This window comes from Brassica rapa, unplaced genomic scaffold, assembly GCF_000309985.2.
Source record: "Brassica rapa cultivar Chiifu-401-42 unplaced genomic scaffold, CAAS_Brap_v3.01 Scaffold1017, whole genome shotgun sequence".
Taxonomy (NCBI): domain Eukaryota; kingdom Viridiplantae; phylum Streptophyta; class Magnoliopsida; order Brassicales; family Brassicaceae; genus Brassica; species Brassica rapa.
Window position 1 is genome coordinate 1 of NW_022610951.1, and position 20,158 is coordinate 20,158.

The window sequence follows — 20,158 nt, forward strand, 5'->3', positions numbered from 1 at the left end:
GGTCAGAGGAGAAAGTTCGAGAGGAGAGATCCAGAAAAAGATGGATGTTCTGGACGACAGGTTCGAATTCGATCAGAAGAGTGTAATGTTGCAGCAGGAAATGGTTTACAATAGCTCAGCTGAGCCACTCTACACGGATGAATCATGTCCATACATCGACCGTCAATTCTCTTGCATGAAAAATGGAAGACCAGAAACTGATTATCTTCGGTGGGAATGGCAGCTGATGACTGTACTATCCACGGTGACTATATCTTATCTATACTCAGAAGCCTACTATGTCTATTCACGGTTTGGAGTCAGAATCTCTAATTTTTTTCTGTCTTGAAACAGATTTAATCCGAAGTTAGCAATGAACAAACTCAGAGGAAAAAGATTGCTTTTTGTCGGAGATTCTTTGCAACGAAGTCAATGGGAGTCGTTCGTGTGTTTGGTGGAATCAATAATACCCGAAGGAGAAAAATCAATGAAGCGTAGCAAAAAATACTTTGTCTTTAAAGCAAAGGTATGTTTAAAGATTGTAACTTGCTCACAACCTTTGTTAGGTGAGGTTTCACTGTACCTTGTGTTGCAAGCGAAGCTTACGTTTTTTTGTTGTTTTATAGGAATACAATGCGAGTATAGAGTTTTACTGGGCACCGTTTATTGTGGAATCGAACACGGATTTGCCTGTGATTTTGGATATGAAGAAGAGGGTAGTAAAAGTGGATTCAGTGGAAGATCGATCAAAGTATTGGGAAGGAGCTGATATTCTAGTTTTCAACACATATGTTTGGTGGATGAGTGGACTCAGAATGAAAGCTTTGTGGGGTTCATTTGGAAATGGAGAGAGCGGTGCGGAGGCATTAGACACACCAGTGGCTTACAGGTTAGGGCTCAAGACATGGGCTAATTGGGTTGACTCTACCGTTGACTCTAACAAGACCAAAGTCTTCTTCACTACCATGTCCCCTACTCATACTAGGTAAGAAAAACATCTAGTTTTTGGATTTATTTATTTGTTACGGTTACTATAAATTATAAACGTAAATGCGTAATGCAAACGCATGGTTCCATATATATACACATGCAAAGAACGATCTTAGCACACATAAAACAATCAAAACGAGCCTGTATAGTTATTATCTAGAGTGTTGTGTAAAACGTGCAGAAGTGCGGATTGGGGGAAGCCAAACGGGACGAAGTGTTTCAACGAGACAGAGCCAGTAAAAGATAAGAGGTTTTGGGGAACTGGGTCGAACAAGCAGATGATGAAAGTGGTGTCAAGCGTCGTGAAGCACATGGCCACGCACGTGACTGTCATTAACATCACGCAGCTCTCGGAGTACCGCATCGACGCCCACACATCGGTCTACACGGAGACTGGGGGAAAGATGCTAACGGCTGAGCAGAGAGCTGATCCAATGCGTAACGCTGATTGCATACATTGGTGCCTCCCTGGATTGCCCGATACGTGGAATCGGATCCTATTGGCTCATTTGTAAACAAATAAAAAGCTAGGAAACATGCATGTACGTACTAAGGATGGATGTAACGGGAAAACCCAACTCCTCTCTCTCGCTCTTGTGTTGTCATCAGTATTTTTTTTTGAATATATGTGATTGTAACGTTGTAAACATAAACAAGAGGTGGAGAAAACTGAAAAGAAAAGGAACAAAAATTTGTTATTGCAAGAAATTTGTTCATTCCTGTCCTAAATGAATTGCATCATTGAAAACAAAACAGTTTCATGTAGCGCTGGGTAAAATATCTGGAAATGAAAAACCTTCCGACCCGAAACCGACTCAAAAATTAGGGTTTTGAACCCGATCGGATCCGGGTAAATAACCGAATGGATCTTAAATTGATGTATCCGAAGAACCGGTATCCAACCCGATCCGAACCGAAAACCGAATGAGTATCCGAAGATATCCGAAATGTAAATATATATTTATTAGTTATTTTCAATACTTTTGTGTAGTTTTGGATAAAAGATGATAGTTTGGAAATAAATATTCAAACAAGTATTTTTGGTTATTTTTTGACACATTTGGGTAGTTTGGATACAAAATACCCAAATGGAATCGAGCCCGTTTTAGATATATTGGTTATTCGGTTATTTTCAGGTTTCTTTACATCAGAACCGAACTTATTTAGATCTGGGAAGATTCGACTCAAACCCGACCCGAAATTTTGTAATGTCCGAACCCGAAAAACTCTGAGACCCGAAACGGCCTAGTTTCATGCAAGTCAACTAACAAAAAGAGGGCCAAGATAGATGTAGTCGGCCCATATACAAAGCGATGGGCCAGGAAAGAAGGGGGATTACAGACCGTTAGATTGTATAAGAGAGACATGTGACCGTCCGATGGTTTACCCTAAAGGGACAAGTCATCGCCGTCGTCACGAGTTTATTATATACATGGACAAATCTGAAACCTGTGAATTTAGAGACGTCGCCACGAATTTCGTTTGATCTCGAAACTTCCCCAATCTTCCGTCGTTTGCATCATCAGGTCAGGTATTAAATTTGCTGAGTTTCTGTCTCCTTGGATTGAATTTTTGGTCCATAAAAATTGTGGTGATTTGGGGGTTTTGTTGTGATAGGAAAGTGAGAGATAATAATGGCGGGAGGAGGAAACTTTATTGGGAGAGTGATCTCATACGTTGCCAACGAGCTCATTGTTAATGGTTTGTCTAACAGGTAGCTTTCCTTCTCCATCTTCTTTTGGGTATTCTACATTCATCATTTCAATTTTTTTTTTTTTAAATTGGATCCTTATAATACAAAAGCTTGCTTCATTCTCTGGCTGATTGGATTATTATAATAAGTTCCTCATCGGCTCGTTCATATTGAAGCTAGATAGCCTCAACTTACACGCTGGTCTGCTGCGTCGTCATATATCCCATACGCTGCAGCGTAGGAAGATTGAAAGATTCTATTTTTTTCTTCTTTGTTTTACATTTGATTGCGTGATACTGATACTGATGCATCTTTTAGGTTTCTGCTGGTGATGATTTTGTAGGCTTGTTCTGATCTTAGATATGGCATTACTCTTGTTGAATCTTAAGACAGCTTCCCCGTTTTATGATTTTGTTTGTTTGATTTGATCATTTGGAATTCTCAGTGGATCGATCTTTAATTGTTTCACCAAAATTGATTGTATATTTTCGCTCTCTGTTTTGGTAGCCATGCTTTCCAGAGATTTGCTGTGAGGACCTCTAAAAGAATCGAGAACATCTCTAAAATGGGTTTGTACTACTTAAACTTTACCTCCTCAAGAATTTTATATGTTTACTCCCTCCCTCGTGTTGACAACTTTTTGGAATTTGCTTTTTTTTTTTACAGCTGCAGAGAGCAAGGAGAAAGTGGCTCAGCATATGGAGGAACTTTCCAAGAACTCTGATGTGAGTTTCTTTTCCCTTAAAAACTCTTTGTGTTTTTGAAGGAGACTGTTTATAACTAAATGACTGTTGTTACTTTTCAGACTTTCAAGAAGCCGTGATAATTCAGTCTTTCGAAGCTGAGGGGTATTACATGGATCACCCTTGAGGGTCTATTATGTCTATATATATAAAAAAAGAATGCTTGAATGTAATAAGCTTGTGGGTTAAACACAATCTTTTGAGCTTTTTCTCTTCTTTTTCAAAAAAACACATTCGGCCGGAGTGGAGTTACTTTGCTTTGTGAAAATATGTGAAGTCTTTGCTTGTTATTCTCTATTCATTCCAAGTGTCTCCGTTGCTTAGATTCTTCATGTTTTGTGCGTTTTAAACGTGTAATTATGGTCTCGATTTGAAGGGAATTCCCAACTTTACGCGTAATTGTCATGACGGGATAATTAGAAGTCAGGACTTGGAACGAGATATGCTTGTCGTCTTAATGAAACAAATGCTTGTAAGATATATGATTTGTTATCTTACAAGTCAATGAAAGTTAGCAGACCATAAGACGTAAATGAAAATGAAAAGTAAGGTGATTAAGGAAGAGTGAACAAACTTTGGGAAGAGATTCAGTAGTGGGGTCTTTGAACATGGTGGATGAAAGAGAGATGTTACACAAAATGAGCCGTGCGTTGAAGTTTAGTTGGCTTCCTTTTTTTACTTATCTTCTTTTAATAATTTTTGTTACGTACTGTATTAAACAAAATATTTTTTAAAAAAATTCCCTATTAAATAGAAGAAATATTGGGAGAATATTTATGAGAAGACAGGCAGAGAGAGAGAGAGAGAGTGTCATTTTCTCTCATGCTTATTAAAATAAATTAAAAAAGATACAACAAGATTCGTTTTGATGGGTTTCCAAGAAAAGATTTTGCTAATTGTGAATTTAATTACGGAAGATAACAAATAAAATAAAGGAGGAGCCTGTAACAGCAGAGGCCAGGAGAGGAGGTGGGTAGGCGAATGAAGTAAAAGAAGAGATAAGCATATAACTCACTCAAACGTAACCACTCTCTCTCTATCTCAGCCGAGGATCTAGTGGAGATGTCGTCGTCGGCGAAGACGGATTCGAAGAGCCAGGCGTCGATTCCGCCCTACATGAAGGCAATCTCGGGCTCGCTGGGCGGAGTGGTCGAGGCGTGCTGTCTCCAGCCGATCGACGTCATCAAGACGCGTCTCCAGCTAGATCGCGGCGGCGCCTACAAGGGAATCGCGCACTGCGGCTCCACGGTGGTTCGCACGGAAGGCGTCCGCGCTCTCTGGAAAGGTTTGACGCCGTTCGCCACTCACCTGACGCTCAAGTACACGCTTCGGATGGGATCCAACGCCATGTTCCAGACCGTGTTCAAGGACTCGGAGACGGGCAAGGTGAGCAACCACGGCCGTTTGCTATCCGGATTCGGCGCCGGTGTTCTCGAAGCGCTCGCCATTGTTACACCCTTTGAGGTTACTTCCCCCCTTTTCTTGCTTACTTTACGGGTCAAATCACATGGCTTCTCCAGCTTATTTTAGATAGTGATTGGAATTAAATAAAATAGTTTTATAATAATAGTTAGTTGGGAAAAGATATTATTCATGCGCCAGATTCACCTTGCTCATCAATAAGCCAGCAGCAATGAGATTTGTTGAAATACTCTTCAATGTGACCATGCCATGTACTCTAGAGTTTTCATTTTCACTCTAAATCTCCAGGTGGTGAAGATTAGACTTCAGCAACAGAAAGGATTGAGTCCCGAGCTTTTCAAGTACAAAGGTCCCATCCACTGTGCTCGTACCATCGTCAGAGAAGAATCCATTTTGGGTCTATGGTCTGGTGCTGCACCCACCGTTATGCGTAACGGCACCAACCAAGCTGTCATGTTCACTGCCAAAAACTCCTTTGATGTCCTCTTGTGGAACAAGCACGAAGGCGACGGTCAAGCCTTGCAGCCCTGGCAATCCATGATCTCTGGGTTCTTAGCTGGTACCGCTGGTCCCTTCTGCACCGGACCCTTTGATGTGGTCAAGACCAGGTTGATGGCTCAGACCAGAGACGGTGAAGGTGGGCTGAAATACAAAGGGATGGTTCACGCCATTAGGACCATTTATGCTGAGGAAGGACTAGTGGCTCTATGGAGAGGATTGTTGCCGAGGCTGATGAGGATTCCTCCTGGACAAGCCATCATGTGGGCTGTTGCTGATCAGGTCACTGGTCTCTATGAAAAGAGATATCTCCTTAACGCACCTTTATAGAGAGTGTGAGAGAGACATTTGGTTCTTTACAAGTTATGAGTTTTTTGTTGGTTTATTTTTGTGAGGAATGGGAAAATCCAAATTCAATTCTCCCCTAGACATTTTGATAATAACGAAACACACTCTTAGGGATGTGTATTCAATTCAGACTAGTTTCATTTTAAAGGAAGATTTATATGATTTTATATGAATTGGAAAGTTTGATATGATTTTTGTTAACTATATTTGTTCTTCGAATTTTGAATTTTTTTTAAAAAAAATGAATGCAACATGTTTTGCAGTGATTTACTCCTTTTTTTTTCTTTTCAGAAAAAGAAATATTTTTTTTTTGAACAATAAAAAATATATATTTTATTGCCATTTTATAATTAATTATTAAAGCCACTTTATATTTTTCAGTTTTACTAATTTTACCAAACTCTTCCATTTTAATTTTAGTAGTAGTCTGAGACAATTACTATTATAAATTAAATACTATTATATGATACAATTATTAATATAACATATATAAATAAACAAAGAATATTATAATTTGTAATAAAACACCGATTATATATATATATATATATATATATATATATATATATATATATATATATATATATATATATATATATATTTAAGTGATTTAACTAAGCGTTCCAAAATAAAAAAAATGAGCTCATTTTATTTTAAAATTTTCTAAAATCGAACATCAAATTGTTAGAAATTAATATTTTTCATGTTCTTTGTTATTAAAATCTACTTGGATGAAATAACAATACAAATTTTGGTTCAGTGGGTATTTTTATTGTTATTCTCTTTCGATAATACCCACATGTTTTTTTTTTTTTTTGAAAAAATGATACAACAAAGTTACATGTAAGTTTGTAACACATGTTTAGCAGTTCACGGGAAAAAGATAAGATCTGATCATATAACTATGTGTTTAAAAAAAAAAGAAATCATATAACAATAGATTGTTGGAACCACGGCGACAAAGATGAGAAAAATAGTATTATTTAAAAGATCTAATCGAGTGAGGTAAGGTTTCTGTGAAAAACGATTATAATGATTCAATGCTAGTTTTACAGTCTCGTCTTCTGACTGGATTTCTTAGGTAACATTACTGGTGTGTGTGCATTCTGCAGACCTATATTGTCACTCATTCTCAACGTCCAGCTGCTCGAAGGTCCATTCGAATGCGGTCAGCGTACATTGGGAGACGGATGATCTCTCTTATCTCTTGAAGCAACACTTCCTCTGTGATGTTGTCGTTTATGCTTTTAATCACCTATATTTTTACACACAATAACACGAGGAAATAAATCAACATTTTTTCTCTCTTTCTAAAAATCAGATAGATCTGTCTGCTTTAAAACACTGACCTTACGAGCGGTGTTGATATCGTTTGGTGTAGTTTTGTCGACTCTGATACGCATGCTAACCCATACTTTCTTCTCCTTATCCCATGAACACTCTACAATCTTCCCATTGTAGCTTGACGGATCCGAACCATCTCTGAACTCAACCGTATATCCGTCCATAAGCTTTTTCTTCCCTCTTTCAAACAAGAAGAGCATCCTGCGACCTTCATCCTCCTCGCCCATCTCGAACAGAAAGTCTACCGAGTTCATTTCCGCATACTTCCACTTCAGCAGACCTTTATGCGTTCGGGGAACGTAAGGATCGTCCCAGCCCTGTTTTTATTAGTCCCCAATAACATATGTCAGCTCACGAAATGCAATCACTATGTGTGTATGTCTGCGTTCAGGAAAAACAGAAACATCTGAATATGGTTACCTGAAATATAAGGCCATCTGCTTCATGCGAAAGTGACGGAATGGTACCCTTCAAAAGCTTCTCAACTGTCGAGAGCAAATAAAAACCCTTCATCCGTACCTAAGTAACAACAACAAAAATTAACAACAAAGAAAATGAAAACATATGGCGTGTGGCAGGAAAGGTGACTCACACCAAAAGGCTCCAGGTCATATCTGTAGCAATGATTCCTTTGCTTATCAACATCACGGCCTTTGATCACCTCGTGCACTACCATGTTCCATCTTTCACAGAATGTCCGCTGGTTCATTTTTAAGAATTAACTGTAAGTTATCTAAAATACCTTACAGTAAGTAATAACACGGATATCAAAACCCAACGATGGAATAATGAAAGTGCCAACCTCTACGACTGATTCACCGTTGATTGCTACCAAGTCATATACGAGGTACCTCCTCCTCGCCTGCCCTTTTTCATTCATCGGATTATCTATAACCATTTCTCCATCAAGCAAAGTGAAATGATGTACTTGATCAGGTATTCCCTACACCCCAAAACAAAAACAAAAACACGGTAAGGGAATTCACAAGTTTTAGATATTCACACAATAAGGCCTCTAGGCAATGACAAAAAAATTACTCACTCCACTTGAGTGCCTACAGGGGAAACGCATCTGTACCCTTCGAAACTTAAAGCTCCTATCTATCAGATAGCAACCATCTATGGTTAAGAGCATCATATAACGTGTTCCATCTGCTTTCCATGTCGCATAATAGTAGCGCTGTCTCAAAAGTTGTAAACTCTCCCTGTGCACAAGTAGTAGTATTTGCAAAAAGAAAAGCTGTTAGATTCAACGACATTGAGAGACAAGGACTAATGAACCCCTAAAATGAAGAGCATTAGACTTGCTAAATCTTCATTGTATTCACTACCACAAGGCAGAGTCATACCTGTCTAAGGATACAGGGTGTGACCCTGGGAATTGTGCACATCCTCTTCCCTGTATCACAGCAAAAATTTAATCCAGAAAAACAAAATTAGGCGAAATGAAATATTCCATACGAACATATAGCCTAAAAATAACAGATAAAACATTTGAATTCTACCCCAATACTCATCATAAGCATCTTATAACAGAATTTTCGGTAAGCTTCTTCTTGATAATAGGGTATTTCATCACCCAATATGTCATCATTTGACATCGTCACAATCTCCTGACTGATTTCCTGAAACCACAAAAGGCAAACTCAGCAACAAACAAATGAGATCAGCAGTTCAGCACATCTGAAGCTTATAACTGCATGCGGGATATTGATTCTAATCGAAATTTCTGTGAATAGGTGTTAAACTTAAGAGCTTAATAAATAATAAGCACCACACGTACTTGGACAGGGCCAGGCTGAGCATCATCATCATCATCACCATCACCGTCATCTTGATGAACTGCATCACCATTAAGATCAAGCTCGGTAGACCTCTTCCATTCAGGAGTTGGTGGGCAAGTAGCAGTCTCAGGCTTTATTTCGTGATAAAAAGTGTATAAAGCATCAATATAATCCGGTTTATAAATCCCAGGTGGGCGGGCATCAGAAAACATTTTCAACGCCTGCCACGAATGCCACACAGAGAGGTAAGATTCTCCATTCTAGAATAAATGAATCAATACAACGCGTGAGGTGAAGAAACTGAACCTGTGTAACGTTCATGGTGGGCATAGAGCGCATAAGATAATGAACTATCATGAACCCTGTCCGATTATGCCCATGAGTACAGTGGACGAGGATATACTTCTTTGGGTGTTTTTGATTAACGATGAACTGAATAGCCTGAGGATAGTACAATGTCCTTGAATAAGCTACTAACACAGTAGATAAAGGTTGATTGAATAGACGAAACAAGTACCTCGTTGACGAAGGAGTTTACAGAGACGTTATCCGGAACCGCATCACGACCCCTGCAAGCAATCTATAAAAGAAAGATAAAAGCAATCCGGTAAAGGAGGTGGTGCAGACGATACAAACATGATTAAAAACATGAATTGCATTCACCTTAACATGCTTGATGCCATCCTTCTTTAAGTCAAGTGTGGAATAGTAACGAGTTGTATTAGTTAGATCAATCACTAGACCAAGCTGACATAGAAAAAAGAAAGAAGAGTATGTTTAGGTCACAGAGGTCAGAGGAGAGTTGCACATAGCATAGAAAGAAGTGAAGAGATTACTTTTCGTCCACTGATTCTCTGGTTGCGGACGACTTGTTTAAAAGAGTATCTTTTGCCAGGAGGAACATGTTCGTTGTAAGATTCGCTAAGGGGAACCTTAGAAGGAATGATGCATCCTATCTCCAGACCAAAACCAGGACAATCCAGCCAACCTATTTGTCAGCAAAAAGAAGATCATACTACAGAATATAGAAGAACGTAAAAGGGAACACGATGTATGGAGAAAGTTGACCAATACCTTGAGGGATCTTGCTTTTATCATAGACTCTAGTATCACTATTGTTGTTGTGGTGAAACTGGTGGTGATCATGGTGAGAGTTTCGGGAAGGCCTGTCAAGTCTCATCCTTTTGGTTCTTTCTTCACGCTCCTAAATTTAAACCAAATACCAAAACTATATAAATATCATCCAAAAGCAGCAGCAGTAGCATCATAAAGAAAAGAAAGAAGTGGAGAGAATCAAATGGTACCCGTCTAGCGATCTCAACAGCAGACTCTGCTCGGGGTTCAAGGCGTCTCTTAAGAAAAGGATCCTCCTCTTCCTCGGGCTCCGGTGAAGCATTTAGGTCCATCGCAGCAGCAGCAGACAATCAAATTGGCAGAAAGCAATCCAAAATCGCCAAATTGGATTCTCTACAAAGCGTAAATTGAATCAGGATATATACACAAAGTCATCAAAGGTTAAGGAGATGCGACGATCCTTTCCGTTTCTAATGATTTCAATTGAAAATGAGGAAGGCAAACAGAATCAAGCGGAGAATCAATCCAAATAATATCAATCAGATGAGAATCGAAGACGGCGGGAATATGGAAAACTGAAATCAAAACCCTACCGGAGATAAAGAGAGTCGTCGTCGTCGTCGATGAAAGAAGGAAGAGAGCAGCAATCAACAACACTCGCATTAATATATACTTAAGGGTAAAACCGGTATGTAAAAGTTGGTAATAAAAAGCACGGGTATATCGGACGGCTGATATACGTTGCTGGTGGAAACTCGATGATGTATCTTACGCCACGTGTAAATAGGTTCCAGGTTATTTCGTAATTTCGGTTACACACCTTCTTCTTGCCTATAAATATCTGAAGCTATGCTCCCGTTGAATAAATTTCAGAAAAAACCACCGAAAATAAAAATCACAGAGAAAGTAGCCAAGAAGAGAGAAAATATTGAAATATTTTCTTGGATCTGCAGATTTTGCTCACGCATTCTCCAGAATCTGGCGAATTCGTTCTTCGTATTGACGAATTTTCGATGAATCGTTTAGGTCAGAAATCGGTGGTCTACCACGGAGAGTTGCGTCTGGGGGAGCTTGATGTGAAGCAGGTCTCTTCCGCCTCCGGCAACAACGAATTTCGCTTCCCTAACGACGAGATTCGAATCCACCACGTTTCTCCTGCCGGCGAGAGGTGTCCTCCGCTCGCCATTCTCCAGACTATCGCTTCTTTCTCCGTTCGATGCAAGCTCGAGTCCTCCGCTCCGGTCAAACCTCCCGAGTTGATGCGTCTTCACGCCGTCTGTTTCCATGAATTGAAGGTTAGCATTTTAAATTGATTATTATAGATAGTTTCAATTTTAACATGAACTTTGATTTGGTGGTGATTATAGACTGCGGTGGTATTGCTGGGAGAAACGGAGATTCATTTAGTGGCGATGCCGAGCAAGGAGAAGAAGTTCCCTTGTTTCTGGTGTTTCTCACTCCCTTTAGGTCTCTACGATTCCTGTTTAAGGATGCTCAACACTCGCTGTCTCTCTATTGTCTTTGATCTTGACGAGACTCTCATTGTTGCCCATACCATGAAGTCCTTTGAGGATCGCATCGAAGCTCTCAAGGTTTGGATCTCCCGGGAGGTTGATCCTGTCAGGATTCATGGAATGTCCGCTGAGCTTAAAAGGTTTATGGATGATAGGATGCTCCTCAAGCAGTATATTGATAATGACTATGCTTTTGATAACGGTGTTTTGCTCAAGGCTCAGCGTGAGGAGGTCCGCCCTACTTCTGACGGCCTCGAGAAAGTTTATAGACCTGTCATTAGATTGCCTGAAAAGAATACCGTTCTTACTCGGATCAATCCTGAGGTTAGAACAACATCTTTCTGTGTTGGCCTTACCTTTGTCTGGCAGTTGATAGGAAGAAGGTCGTTTAACCATACATGAGTAATCTAGTTTTGATTTTGCTGGAACTTAATCAAGTTTTTGTCTCCTGTCTGGGGGTTATTTCTGATGCAGATCCGTGACACTAGTGTGCTTGTAAAACTTAGACCAGCGTGGGAGGAGTTAAGGAGCTATTTGACAGCAAACACTAGGAAACGCTTTGAAGTTTATGTTTGTACCATGGCTGAAAGGGACTATGCTTTGGAAATGTGGAGATTACTCGATCCGGAAGCGCACCTGATAAGCCTCAAGGAGCTTCGAGATCGTATTGTATGCGTTAAACCAGGTCAAAACTCATCTCTGGCTTCTTTCATACCCGTGACTTTGGTTTTAGTACGCAGGTGGGCCATGCTGCCATTGGTGGTAGCTTTCTTAATTTTGTACATCTCTTTCATTACTGTTTTTGTGCTGAATTGTTAGTTTATACTTTGCCTCTTCTCTCGTGCCTGGTTCGATTTGCTTACCTCTCAGTTCTAACCTTATCATCTTAACCAAAAATATATTCACCTTTTTCTTACTCTTTGCATAGCAGATGCCAAGAAATCGTTGTTAAATGTCTTCAAAGGTGGCATATGCCACCCTAAAATGGCAATGGTTATTGATGATCGTGTTAAGGTTTGGGAGGACAAGGATCAACCACGGGTTCATGTTGTTCCTGCATATCTTCCATATTATGCTCCACAGGCAGAGGCATGTTGTTGCTCTTGAATTCTGATTATTAAGCTGAGAATTAAATACTCTTATCCTTTCATTTTTCATGTGGGTATCTAACCAATTTCTTGTGTCCATTTATCAGACAGCCCTTCCCGTTCCAATTCTTTGCGTAGCAAGAAATGTTGCATGCAATGTCAGAGGTTACTTTTTCAAGTAAGTTTTTTTTTTCTTTGTTTAAAGTAATGAATTCATGCTGGTTGTTCTTACGGTTCTGGACATATGTGCCAGGGAATTTGACGAGAGTTTAATGAGTAGTATATCTTTGGTTTACCATGAAGATGATGTGGAAACTTTACCCCCTTCACCGGATGTGAGCAACTATGTCATTATAGAGGTAAGTTTTAGTTAGAATTTTATCCTTATAGAATGTACTGCACAGAAACTTGGCCCAATCTAGCTACATTTTTCTGCAGGATCCTGGCTTTGCCTCAAATGGAAACATAACTGCTCCTCCAGTTATCGAAGGAATGTGTGGGGGTGAAGTGGAACGCAGACTAAACCAAGCGGTCAGTAAAATAGATACAAAATTAGAGATTTTTTTGTCAGTTATAATCTGATTTTTTGTTGACTTTTCGATTTCTCGGGATGAGAAGTCTGCAGCTGATTCTTCTACTCCTGCAACGAGTAACGCTGAGCAGAAATCTGAAACCCCCAAGCCGCAGATAGCAGTTATACCAAATAACGCTAGCACAACAACTGCAGCAGCATTGTTACCTTCTCATAGTAAGAACTTTTAATTCGGATTTTTGAACTTGGAACAGTTAATATTTTTGCCTCTGACGTTTTCTATCTTTTGTGTTCAATCAAAATCTAGAACCTAGTTTGCTTGGAGCTCCTAAACGAGATGGCTTCACTTTTTCTGATGGTGGAAGACCTCTTATGATGAGGCCTGGTGTTGATATAAGAAACCAGAACTTCAATCAGCCTCCTCTTCTGTCTCGAATTCCTATGCAACCACCTTCGTCTTCTATGCATCCTCAGGGTGGTTGGTTGGTAGATGACGAGAACCGAGCTCCTTTTCCTGGTCGACCTGCAGGAGGTTATTCAAATCAGCTTCCTCATGGTATACAAGGTTCTGCTCCTGTCACCAACCCATCCCACTTGAGGAGCGAAGAGGTAGGTTTAGTATTCTATGTATTTATCTTTCGACATCAAAACTATACTGTCTACGGTCTGAGAGTTTTCTTTGCAGTTATGTGTGGATGATGACCTCAAAAGGCAAAATGCTTCACGTCAACCAACAGGTATGGTCCAGTTTCAAAACTAATGTAATCAACCTGCAATTAATTTGGATTGTCGGAACACTGAGTTTTTTGTTTCCTCCATGAAGCTTGTTTTCAGTGTACCTCATCTTCAGCTACACTATAGACTGGCTTAGATAGGATGATCACTGGTTTCCCATCTGATATAATATAACTGCAAGGAATCTGTCACAAGTTGAGACTCACAACTACTTTAGGAACGAAGTGCATCAATGCCTTTAACATATCATTTGTTTCAAACTGTTTGCAGAAGGGGGAATCCCCCAGAGTCAACTGGTGTCAAATGGTGGAGAACATCATGCAGATAGTGGAAAGAGTAATGGTGGGCAGTCTCACTTATTTGTGAGTGCACTGCAGGAAATTGGAAGAAGATGCGGTTCAAAGGTACATATTTTCATAACCAGCCGAGCTATTGCTTATATTCTTTTCGTCGAATGGGAAGAACTGATATACGATTTTTACAGGTGGAGTTTAGGACTGTGATGAGTACCAACAGAGAGTTACAGTTTTCAGTTGAGGTAATCTGGACACCTTTCGATCTTTCGTAGTTTGTTAGTTAGTAAGTCCCTTTGTCTAATTCTAACTTATTACTCTCTAAAAAATAAAAATATTGTTACTTGATGTTAATGATGCATAGGTTTTGTTCACGGGGGAGAAGATTGGCATTGGGATGGCAAAAACTAAAAAGGAAGCACATCAACAAGCGGCTGAGAATGCTCTTCGGAGCTTGGCTGGTAAAAATTACCACTGGGTGGATTTTTCGTCCTTTTTGAACTGTGGATCTGTCATAACCATTTGATCAAGTCCCGAGATTGTTATTTTAAGTCAAATCTGGTGTTTGTGTTGCTTTTCTGCAGAAAAATATGTTGCTTATGTCTCACCTATTGCTGGAGAAACAGAGAAAGGTTCCAAAAATGAAAATGGGTTTTTGTGGGAAAACAATGAAGCTGTAGGGAACGAAGGGCTTGAAGAAGAAGAAGCCACCTGAAGAAAACATTTCTGAGTTGTCAGTTTTCTCTGCAATGGGGAAATTTAGGTGATGGTCTTAACAACAACTACGGAGAAATATGTGGGGGAAGAAGAAGTGTAAGTTAAATATTCCTTAACCAAATGGAAAGAGCTATATAGATCAGTGGTTTCTTTCCTTTTTATCACACTATTTTCTGTTAAAAAAAGTTCCAAATAAGGGTGTTATATCATGTTAGATATAATCATTTCCCCATAGTAGCATCTGGTCTTTGCACAAACTATTTGTATAGTTGATTATATAATGCGTCTTTTTTGCTGATGTTGAACTAATCTTGTTTTTAAGAGCAGTGTGTGGAGTTGCAAAAGGGAAGCGCTCCAATGATAACATAATTAGGCAAGATTGTGCATATAAAACTCTGGAGAAAATAAAAGTTCTCCTAAACGTACGGCGTCGGTAACTGCGAAGGCCTTCCTTGAGATCACCAAAAGTCTTTAACTAATAAACCACATTATTAAATTTACAAGCATTTTGAATTCCAAAAACTGAGACTCGTATCGTATCGTAAATCATGGCAATCCTCATTATGCAAGAAATTGGAATTTTTTGAAAAAACTAACAATCATATGATAATCATGATCACTAGTTTGTGACGCCAAAAGAATACATGGAGAATTGGAACGAGTTGCTGTTTCCATTATTATAGAATTGAAAGACCAAAGTCAGCAACCTGATGCATCCTGTGTACTTAGGGGCCGTTTGTTTCACTATTTGTCATTTCCATTCAAATGATTCATTTGTATGATCTATTCAAATGATCCATTCAGATTTTTGTGATTGTTTGTTTGTCCATCCACATAGCTCATCTAGATGAATCACCTAAATGGATCTTATGTTTGTTTCTTTATTTTCATTTCCATTCAAATGAGTTTAGCAAACAAATTACCAAAATACTCTTATGTTGATTTAATCATATGTTTGATATTAATTTTAACTATATTATATTTAATTATTTAATTTAATATATTTACATTAGAATTATTTCAAAATTAACGAGTTTTCTTTTTTTGCGGTTTGGGCGGGAAAACAAGATTTTTCGGTTTTAACGGAAAACAAGATTATTCGGTTCTGCGCGGGAAAACGAGATTTTTTGGTTTTGGCGGGAAAATACAAATTTTCAGTTTTGGCGAGAAAACAGGTTTTTGCGGTTTTATCGGGAAACGCGTTTTTGCGGTTTTGGAGGGAACCACGTTTTTGCGATTTTGGCGGAAACGCATTTTTGCAGTTTTGGCTGGAAAACGCGTTTTTGCGGTTTTGGCGGGAAAACGCGTTTTTGCAGTTTTAGCGGGAAACATGTTTTTGGCGGGAAAACACATTTTTGCGATTTTGGTGGGAAAACGCGTTTTTGCTGTTTTGGCGGGAAAACGCGCTTTTGCTGTTTTGGCGGGAAAGCAAGTTTTTGCGGTTTTGGCGAGAAAACGCGTTTTTGCGTTTTTAGTGGGAAAACGCGTTTTTGCGATTTTGGCGGAAAATGCGTTTTTTGCGATTTTGGCGGGAAAACACGTTTTCGGCGGGAACACATTTTTACGGTTTTCGCGGGAAAACGAGATTTTTCGGTTTTGGCGAGAAAATACAAATTTTCGGTTTTGGCGAGAAAACACGTTTTTGGTTTTGACGGGAAAACACGTTTTTTTGGTTTTGGCGGGAAAGTACGTTTTTGCAATTTTGGCGGGAAAGTACGTTTTTGCAATTTTGGCGGGAAAACTCGTTTTGCGACTTTGGCGGAAAAACATGTTTTTTGTGTTTTGGCGGAAAATGTATTTTGGGGTGTTGGCGTGAAAACATTTTTTTTTGTAATTTGTGAATTACATTAGAGGCATAATAGACTTTATGCCATTTTGAATGAACCATCTCCATTCAAATGATCCAAATTGGTTCAGCTGAATGAACTTTAAAATTAAGCCTAAATTTCCAAAAGTCATCCGGATGATCCATTTGAATGAATTACACTTTTAGTGCCTAAACAAACAAAACTCTCATCTTCATCCGGATGATCCATCCAAATGGAGAAACAAACAGGCCCTTAAACATAAACACGCCATTCTCTTATTATCTGTAACTTCTCTAAAACCGTTTTGATAATACATATATACAAGAACAAGTTACAGAACACGCTTCCATCTATTCTCAGTTCTCAGAGAAACAAATGCAAAGTTGAACAGAGAAGAAGGTAGCCTAACTTTTTTGGACTGATCTTGTCTGAAACTAAGAGAGAATCATCTTCTTTGATGCTCTTTTGCCAATAAAATGTAAACGCACTCCAAAACTTGAGCAGAGTTTTTTAGAGAAGTCCAAAGTTGCTTAGAAGCTTGTAAAGCTTTCTGCGTCCCCATTGGATGTCTTTCTCTAATAGCACATGCGGCGTTCCAAGCAACGCCTCTGTCTCTAACCCCTGCTGCTGCTGCTCTTCCTCTGCTGCATTGTAATTCATCTTCTCTTCACCTTTCACTGCTTCTTGCTCTGATTTCTCAAATAATGTAACCGCTTTTATTTTCTCTTTATCATTCCTTTCTCTTTTGATTCCTTGCTTCTTATCTACCTGCATGAAAACAGTTTCTCCATATATTACATTAAGCAATAAGGGCATTTAAGGCCTAATATCATAATTCTGGAAGATAATTCAACGATCTCAGAGAAGCGCACATTCGGTAAAATTTAATCCAATACCGTGGAACTAGCTAGATTCAAAAAATAGTTTAGGTAACTTTTTAGCAACAGTATACACTGTAAGGACAGATTTATTCTACACTGAAGACATGTCTCAGAGCATCAATCTGCGAAGGTTTCATCACCATGCCGCGTGCTCTAAGGGGGCAGGGCATTTCTATTCGTTGTGTTGGAAAAGAAGCCTAGGGTAAAGAAAAACAGGAACCAATGAAACTTCAAACTTTACCTCTGGGAATGTTTCGGCTTTACCTTCATTAATAACTTCAACTGACACTTGAGTTATGGGTCCACTCACTTCTTCACTGTCCAAGTCAGACGGAGGAAACAATCCAGGGACCAAAACTGGACTTTCTTCCTCACTAAACATGGCTTCTTCGATCACATTTCCATCCTGACAAGCAGACAGAGCTCCACTCGAGTTTTCCTCCGGTTCATCATCACTTACGTATCCTTCATTCTCTACAATTACTACCGAAGAGATTTGTTGTACAGCATCAAGCACTTCAACCTCCTCTTCTGCACCATTTGATGAAGCATCGGTCAGAAGCGTCACGCTTTGATTGACATTTTCAGCAACTAAGGGCATATCCAAGATAAAAGAAGACTGCTGCTCCTCCTCTTGATCGAATGGCACAAAATCTTCCTCCCTCATCATTTGGAGATCAGCATTTTCCCAGTCCTCACATATTCTTATAGTCTTGCTAGTCTCCCAGGTTTCAATAGCACGGTTTGGACCTGGTTGCCACAAGATCTCCCCTGTCTGTGCCTTGAGTATGAACTTGAATTCAACCAATCTTCCAACAGGCAGCTCCTAAGTTGTAGTTGTAGAAAAGGAAACCACATCATCGGAGTAAGTCTCCTCTTACTGAGAATGTCAAAAAGCAAGTAGTAGACATACCAGATCTAGTGTCCAAACATGGCCATCAGACCAGTTCAGAGGTAAGGCATTTTCAGGATCCCAAAGACCACCGCCAAAGACGGGATGGTCACCAAGGATGAAGAAATGTTCCCCAAAGACACACTCTTTCCGCAGCTGGAACCTTACACGAACCGTTCTTCCAGGGGCTGCAAATATAATAAAAAAAGTAGATGATGAATCAATCAATCCACGAATGTTGCCAATAAAACTAGGAAGAATTAAAATAGAAACTTACATGCTTCAGTTTCTGCATCTTCTTCTTCTATATTTGCCTATACGAAAATGTACGAAGAAAGCTTCAACGGTTAGCTACAAAAAGAAAAATACTGAACCATGGAAGATGCTGTTACCTTAATCGAGGATGAACGAAGCGGACTCGGCTTAAGGATCCTGCCGTGAACAGAATCTACTCGCAAAAGCTTGAGGTGAGACGTTTTCCTTGGGAAAATCTCAGCGCTAGCTCCACCGCGACGGAACATCTCTGCGGGGAAAGCTTCGAGAATGATCTTGGCGGTGGAGGACGAAGAAGAAGAAGAAGAGGTTAGGGTTCCTCCGATCATCATCTTCTTCAGCGACAAGCGATCCTCTTCGTTTGTCTGAATTGTGTGTGGAGCGTAAGTAAAGCATAATAAGCCCACGTGGCAATGTCCGTGCATTTGGAGAATTCTCTTAAACTCACATGTCGGTCCTCATCCTCATTTAATTCATACCGTTAGATACACGCGATTGCTTCCCACGTGCTTGTAACGAACGCCTTGGATTGTGTGTGAAGGTTTACACAGAGGAAGGAAGCTCACGATCCGATAAACGCCCATGGGCCACTTATTCGCAGGGAAAGGATTGCTCATCTGAGTTAGTAAGGCCCATTCATTACCCAATGACTTGGGCTTTGGAACTAAAGACTTTATCATTTCTCTGTTTATTTATAATAACCCATGGCATTCCTTATATTAGTTCGATTCAGATATATTCAAAGTAAAAATCAAAATTTAAAAACAAAACATAAGACAAGGTCTGGTTCAGATTTTGGATTCTAGATTTTACGTCCAGCCCTGTACATGCCACATCCTTGTAGCTTAAAACTTCTGATTTGCTAAGCCTTTTTTTTTTGTTTTGAAAAAAGGGCTTTCAACCTTTTATTTTGTTTCTTCAAACATCTAGCTTCTTGTTTATTTAGTGCGGTAATTTGGCGTACTTCATTTTATATGATTTAGTGCGGTAATTTGTTGCCCTTGACGATGTGTTTGATAGAAATTAGAATGCCAAGTTGAGTAGTTTTGATATTCGACATGCATGTGGGACAGCCAAGTTAAGAGTAATTTTGCATGTTGTGTATATTAGACAATGATAAGATGCTTATACGTGAGGCACGAATATTCAATGGAATCTATTTCCGATACCGTATATATCAAGTTTTGTTCCTTTTGTTATTTCGGCATTTTCAAAGCAAATATTAAAAAGAAATATATATATATAAGGTTGTCTTGGCGTATTGGTTTGATTGTATGTTATATAGATCTTCAAGTAATTGGACAATCAAAGTAATTAGGCTGGCTAATGATTTGACATACGTAACGAACACTTTCGACCACATAATAACTAAGTAAAATGTTTGTCTTACGTTATTATAAACTATAATCATCATCGTTAACGTTTCACGTATCAATGAAAATGTCAATAATTAACAAAACAATCATATTTTCTTTATCAATTTATCTGATAAAATGAGAATTGAAGTTGGTGCGCAGGATCAATATAAATCAGATTCAGACGTATGCTTA

The 20,158-nt window shown here is 39.2% G+C and overlaps 6 protein-coding genes across 9 annotated transcripts; 4 read left to right on the forward strand and 2 right to left on the reverse strand.

Moving 5' to 3' along the window:
• The first annotated feature begins 295 nt into the window (after positions 1 to 295).
• LOC117131531 (protein trichome birefringence-like 3) lies at positions 296 to 1,698 on the forward strand. Its single transcript, XM_033283626.1, has 3 exons — positions 296 to 505; positions 606 to 964; positions 1,151 to 1,698. The coding sequence occupies exons 1-3, from the start codon at positions 353 to 355 to the stop codon at positions 1,482 to 1,484; spliced, it is 846 nt and encodes a 281-aa protein (XP_033139517.1). The 5' UTR covers positions 296 to 352; the 3' UTR covers positions 1,485 to 1,698.
• A 648-nt stretch (positions 1,699 to 2,346) lies between these two features.
• Positions 2,347 to 3,788, forward strand: LOC117131532. Of its 2 annotated transcripts, none has more exons than XM_033283627.1 (5): positions 2,347 to 2,500; positions 2,587 to 2,683; positions 3,170 to 3,231; positions 3,329 to 3,387; positions 3,468 to 3,788. In XM_033283627.1, exons 2-5 carry the CDS (start codon positions 2,604 to 2,606, stop codon positions 3,483 to 3,485), a joined length of 219 nt encoding a protein of 72 aa, XP_033139518.1. In that variant the 5' UTR covers positions 2,347 to 2,500; positions 2,587 to 2,603; the 3' UTR covers positions 3,486 to 3,788. The 2 variants fall into 2 exon arrangements, with proteins under 2 accessions (XP_033139518.1, XP_033139519.1); XM_033283628.1 differs by having other exon boundaries at positions 2,352 to 2,495.
• Positions 3,789 to 4,186: 398 nt separating this feature from the next.
• LOC117131530 (mitochondrial succinate-fumarate transporter 1-like) lies at positions 4,187 to 5,854 on the forward strand. The gene is made up of 2 exons (XM_033283625.1): positions 4,187 to 4,869; positions 5,116 to 5,854. Exons 1-2 carry the CDS (start codon positions 4,468 to 4,470, stop codon positions 5,653 to 5,655), a joined length of 942 nt encoding a protein of 313 aa, XP_033139516.1. The 5' UTR covers positions 4,187 to 4,467; the 3' UTR covers positions 5,656 to 5,854.
• Positions 5,855 to 6,553: 699 nt separating this feature from the next.
• LOC117131528 (mRNA-capping enzyme-like) lies at positions 6,554 to 10,541 on the reverse strand. Its single transcript, XM_033283623.1, has 16 exons — positions 10,469 to 10,541; positions 10,106 to 10,268; positions 9,876 to 10,005; positions 9,638 to 9,789; positions 9,465 to 9,548; positions 9,319 to 9,381; positions 9,108 to 9,242; positions 8,801 to 9,022; positions 8,523 to 8,642; positions 8,367 to 8,416; positions 8,060 to 8,222; positions 7,820 to 7,960; positions 7,610 to 7,717; positions 7,438 to 7,536; positions 7,023 to 7,334; positions 6,554 to 6,928 (listed from the first exon to the last, which is right to left on the reverse strand). The coding sequence occupies exons 2-16, from the start codon at positions 10,205 to 10,207 to the stop codon at positions 6,806 to 6,808; spliced, it is 2,004 nt and encodes a 667-aa protein (XP_033139514.1). The 5' UTR covers positions 10,208 to 10,268; positions 10,469 to 10,541; the 3' UTR covers positions 6,554 to 6,805.
• Positions 10,542 to 10,711: 170 nt separating this feature from the next.
• On the forward strand, positions 10,712 to 15,063 carry LOC117131526 (RNA polymerase II C-terminal domain phosphatase-like 2). 2 transcript variants are annotated; one of them, XM_033283619.1, is made up of 14 exons: positions 10,716 to 11,170; positions 11,243 to 11,713; positions 11,864 to 12,074; positions 12,321 to 12,478; positions 12,585 to 12,655; positions 12,731 to 12,836; positions 12,916 to 13,008; positions 13,096 to 13,225; positions 13,317 to 13,618; positions 13,695 to 13,746; positions 14,015 to 14,148; positions 14,229 to 14,282; positions 14,402 to 14,498; positions 14,622 to 15,063. In XM_033283619.1, the coding sequence occupies exons 1-14, from the start codon at positions 10,889 to 10,891 to the stop codon at positions 14,750 to 14,752; spliced, it is 2,292 nt and encodes a 763-aa protein (XP_033139510.1). In that variant the 5' UTR covers positions 10,716 to 10,888; the 3' UTR covers positions 14,753 to 15,063. The 2 variants fall into 2 exon arrangements, with proteins under 2 accessions (XP_033139511.1, XP_033139510.1); XM_033283620.1 differs by lacking the exons at positions 14,229 to 14,282; positions 14,402 to 14,498; positions 14,622 to 15,063 and having other exon boundaries at positions 10,712 to 11,170; positions 13,833 to 14,029.
• A 1,751-nt stretch (positions 15,064 to 16,814) lies between these two features.
• On the reverse strand, positions 16,815 to 19,054 carry LOC103855431. Of its 2 annotated transcripts, none has more exons than XM_009132416.3 (5): positions 18,728 to 19,044; positions 18,613 to 18,649; positions 18,357 to 18,523; positions 17,685 to 18,269; positions 16,815 to 17,330 (listed from the first exon to the last, which is right to left on the reverse strand). In XM_009132416.3, the coding sequence occupies exons 1-5, from the start codon at positions 19,031 to 19,033 to the stop codon at positions 17,073 to 17,075; spliced, it is 1,353 nt and encodes a 450-aa protein (XP_009130664.2). In that variant the 5' UTR covers positions 19,034 to 19,044; the 3' UTR covers positions 16,815 to 17,072. The 2 variants fall into 2 exon arrangements, with proteins under 2 accessions (XP_009130664.2, XP_009130665.1); XM_009132417.3 differs by having other exon boundaries at positions 17,256 to 17,330; positions 17,708 to 18,269; positions 18,728 to 19,054.
• Positions 19,055 to 20,158: the final 1,104 nt, after the last annotated feature.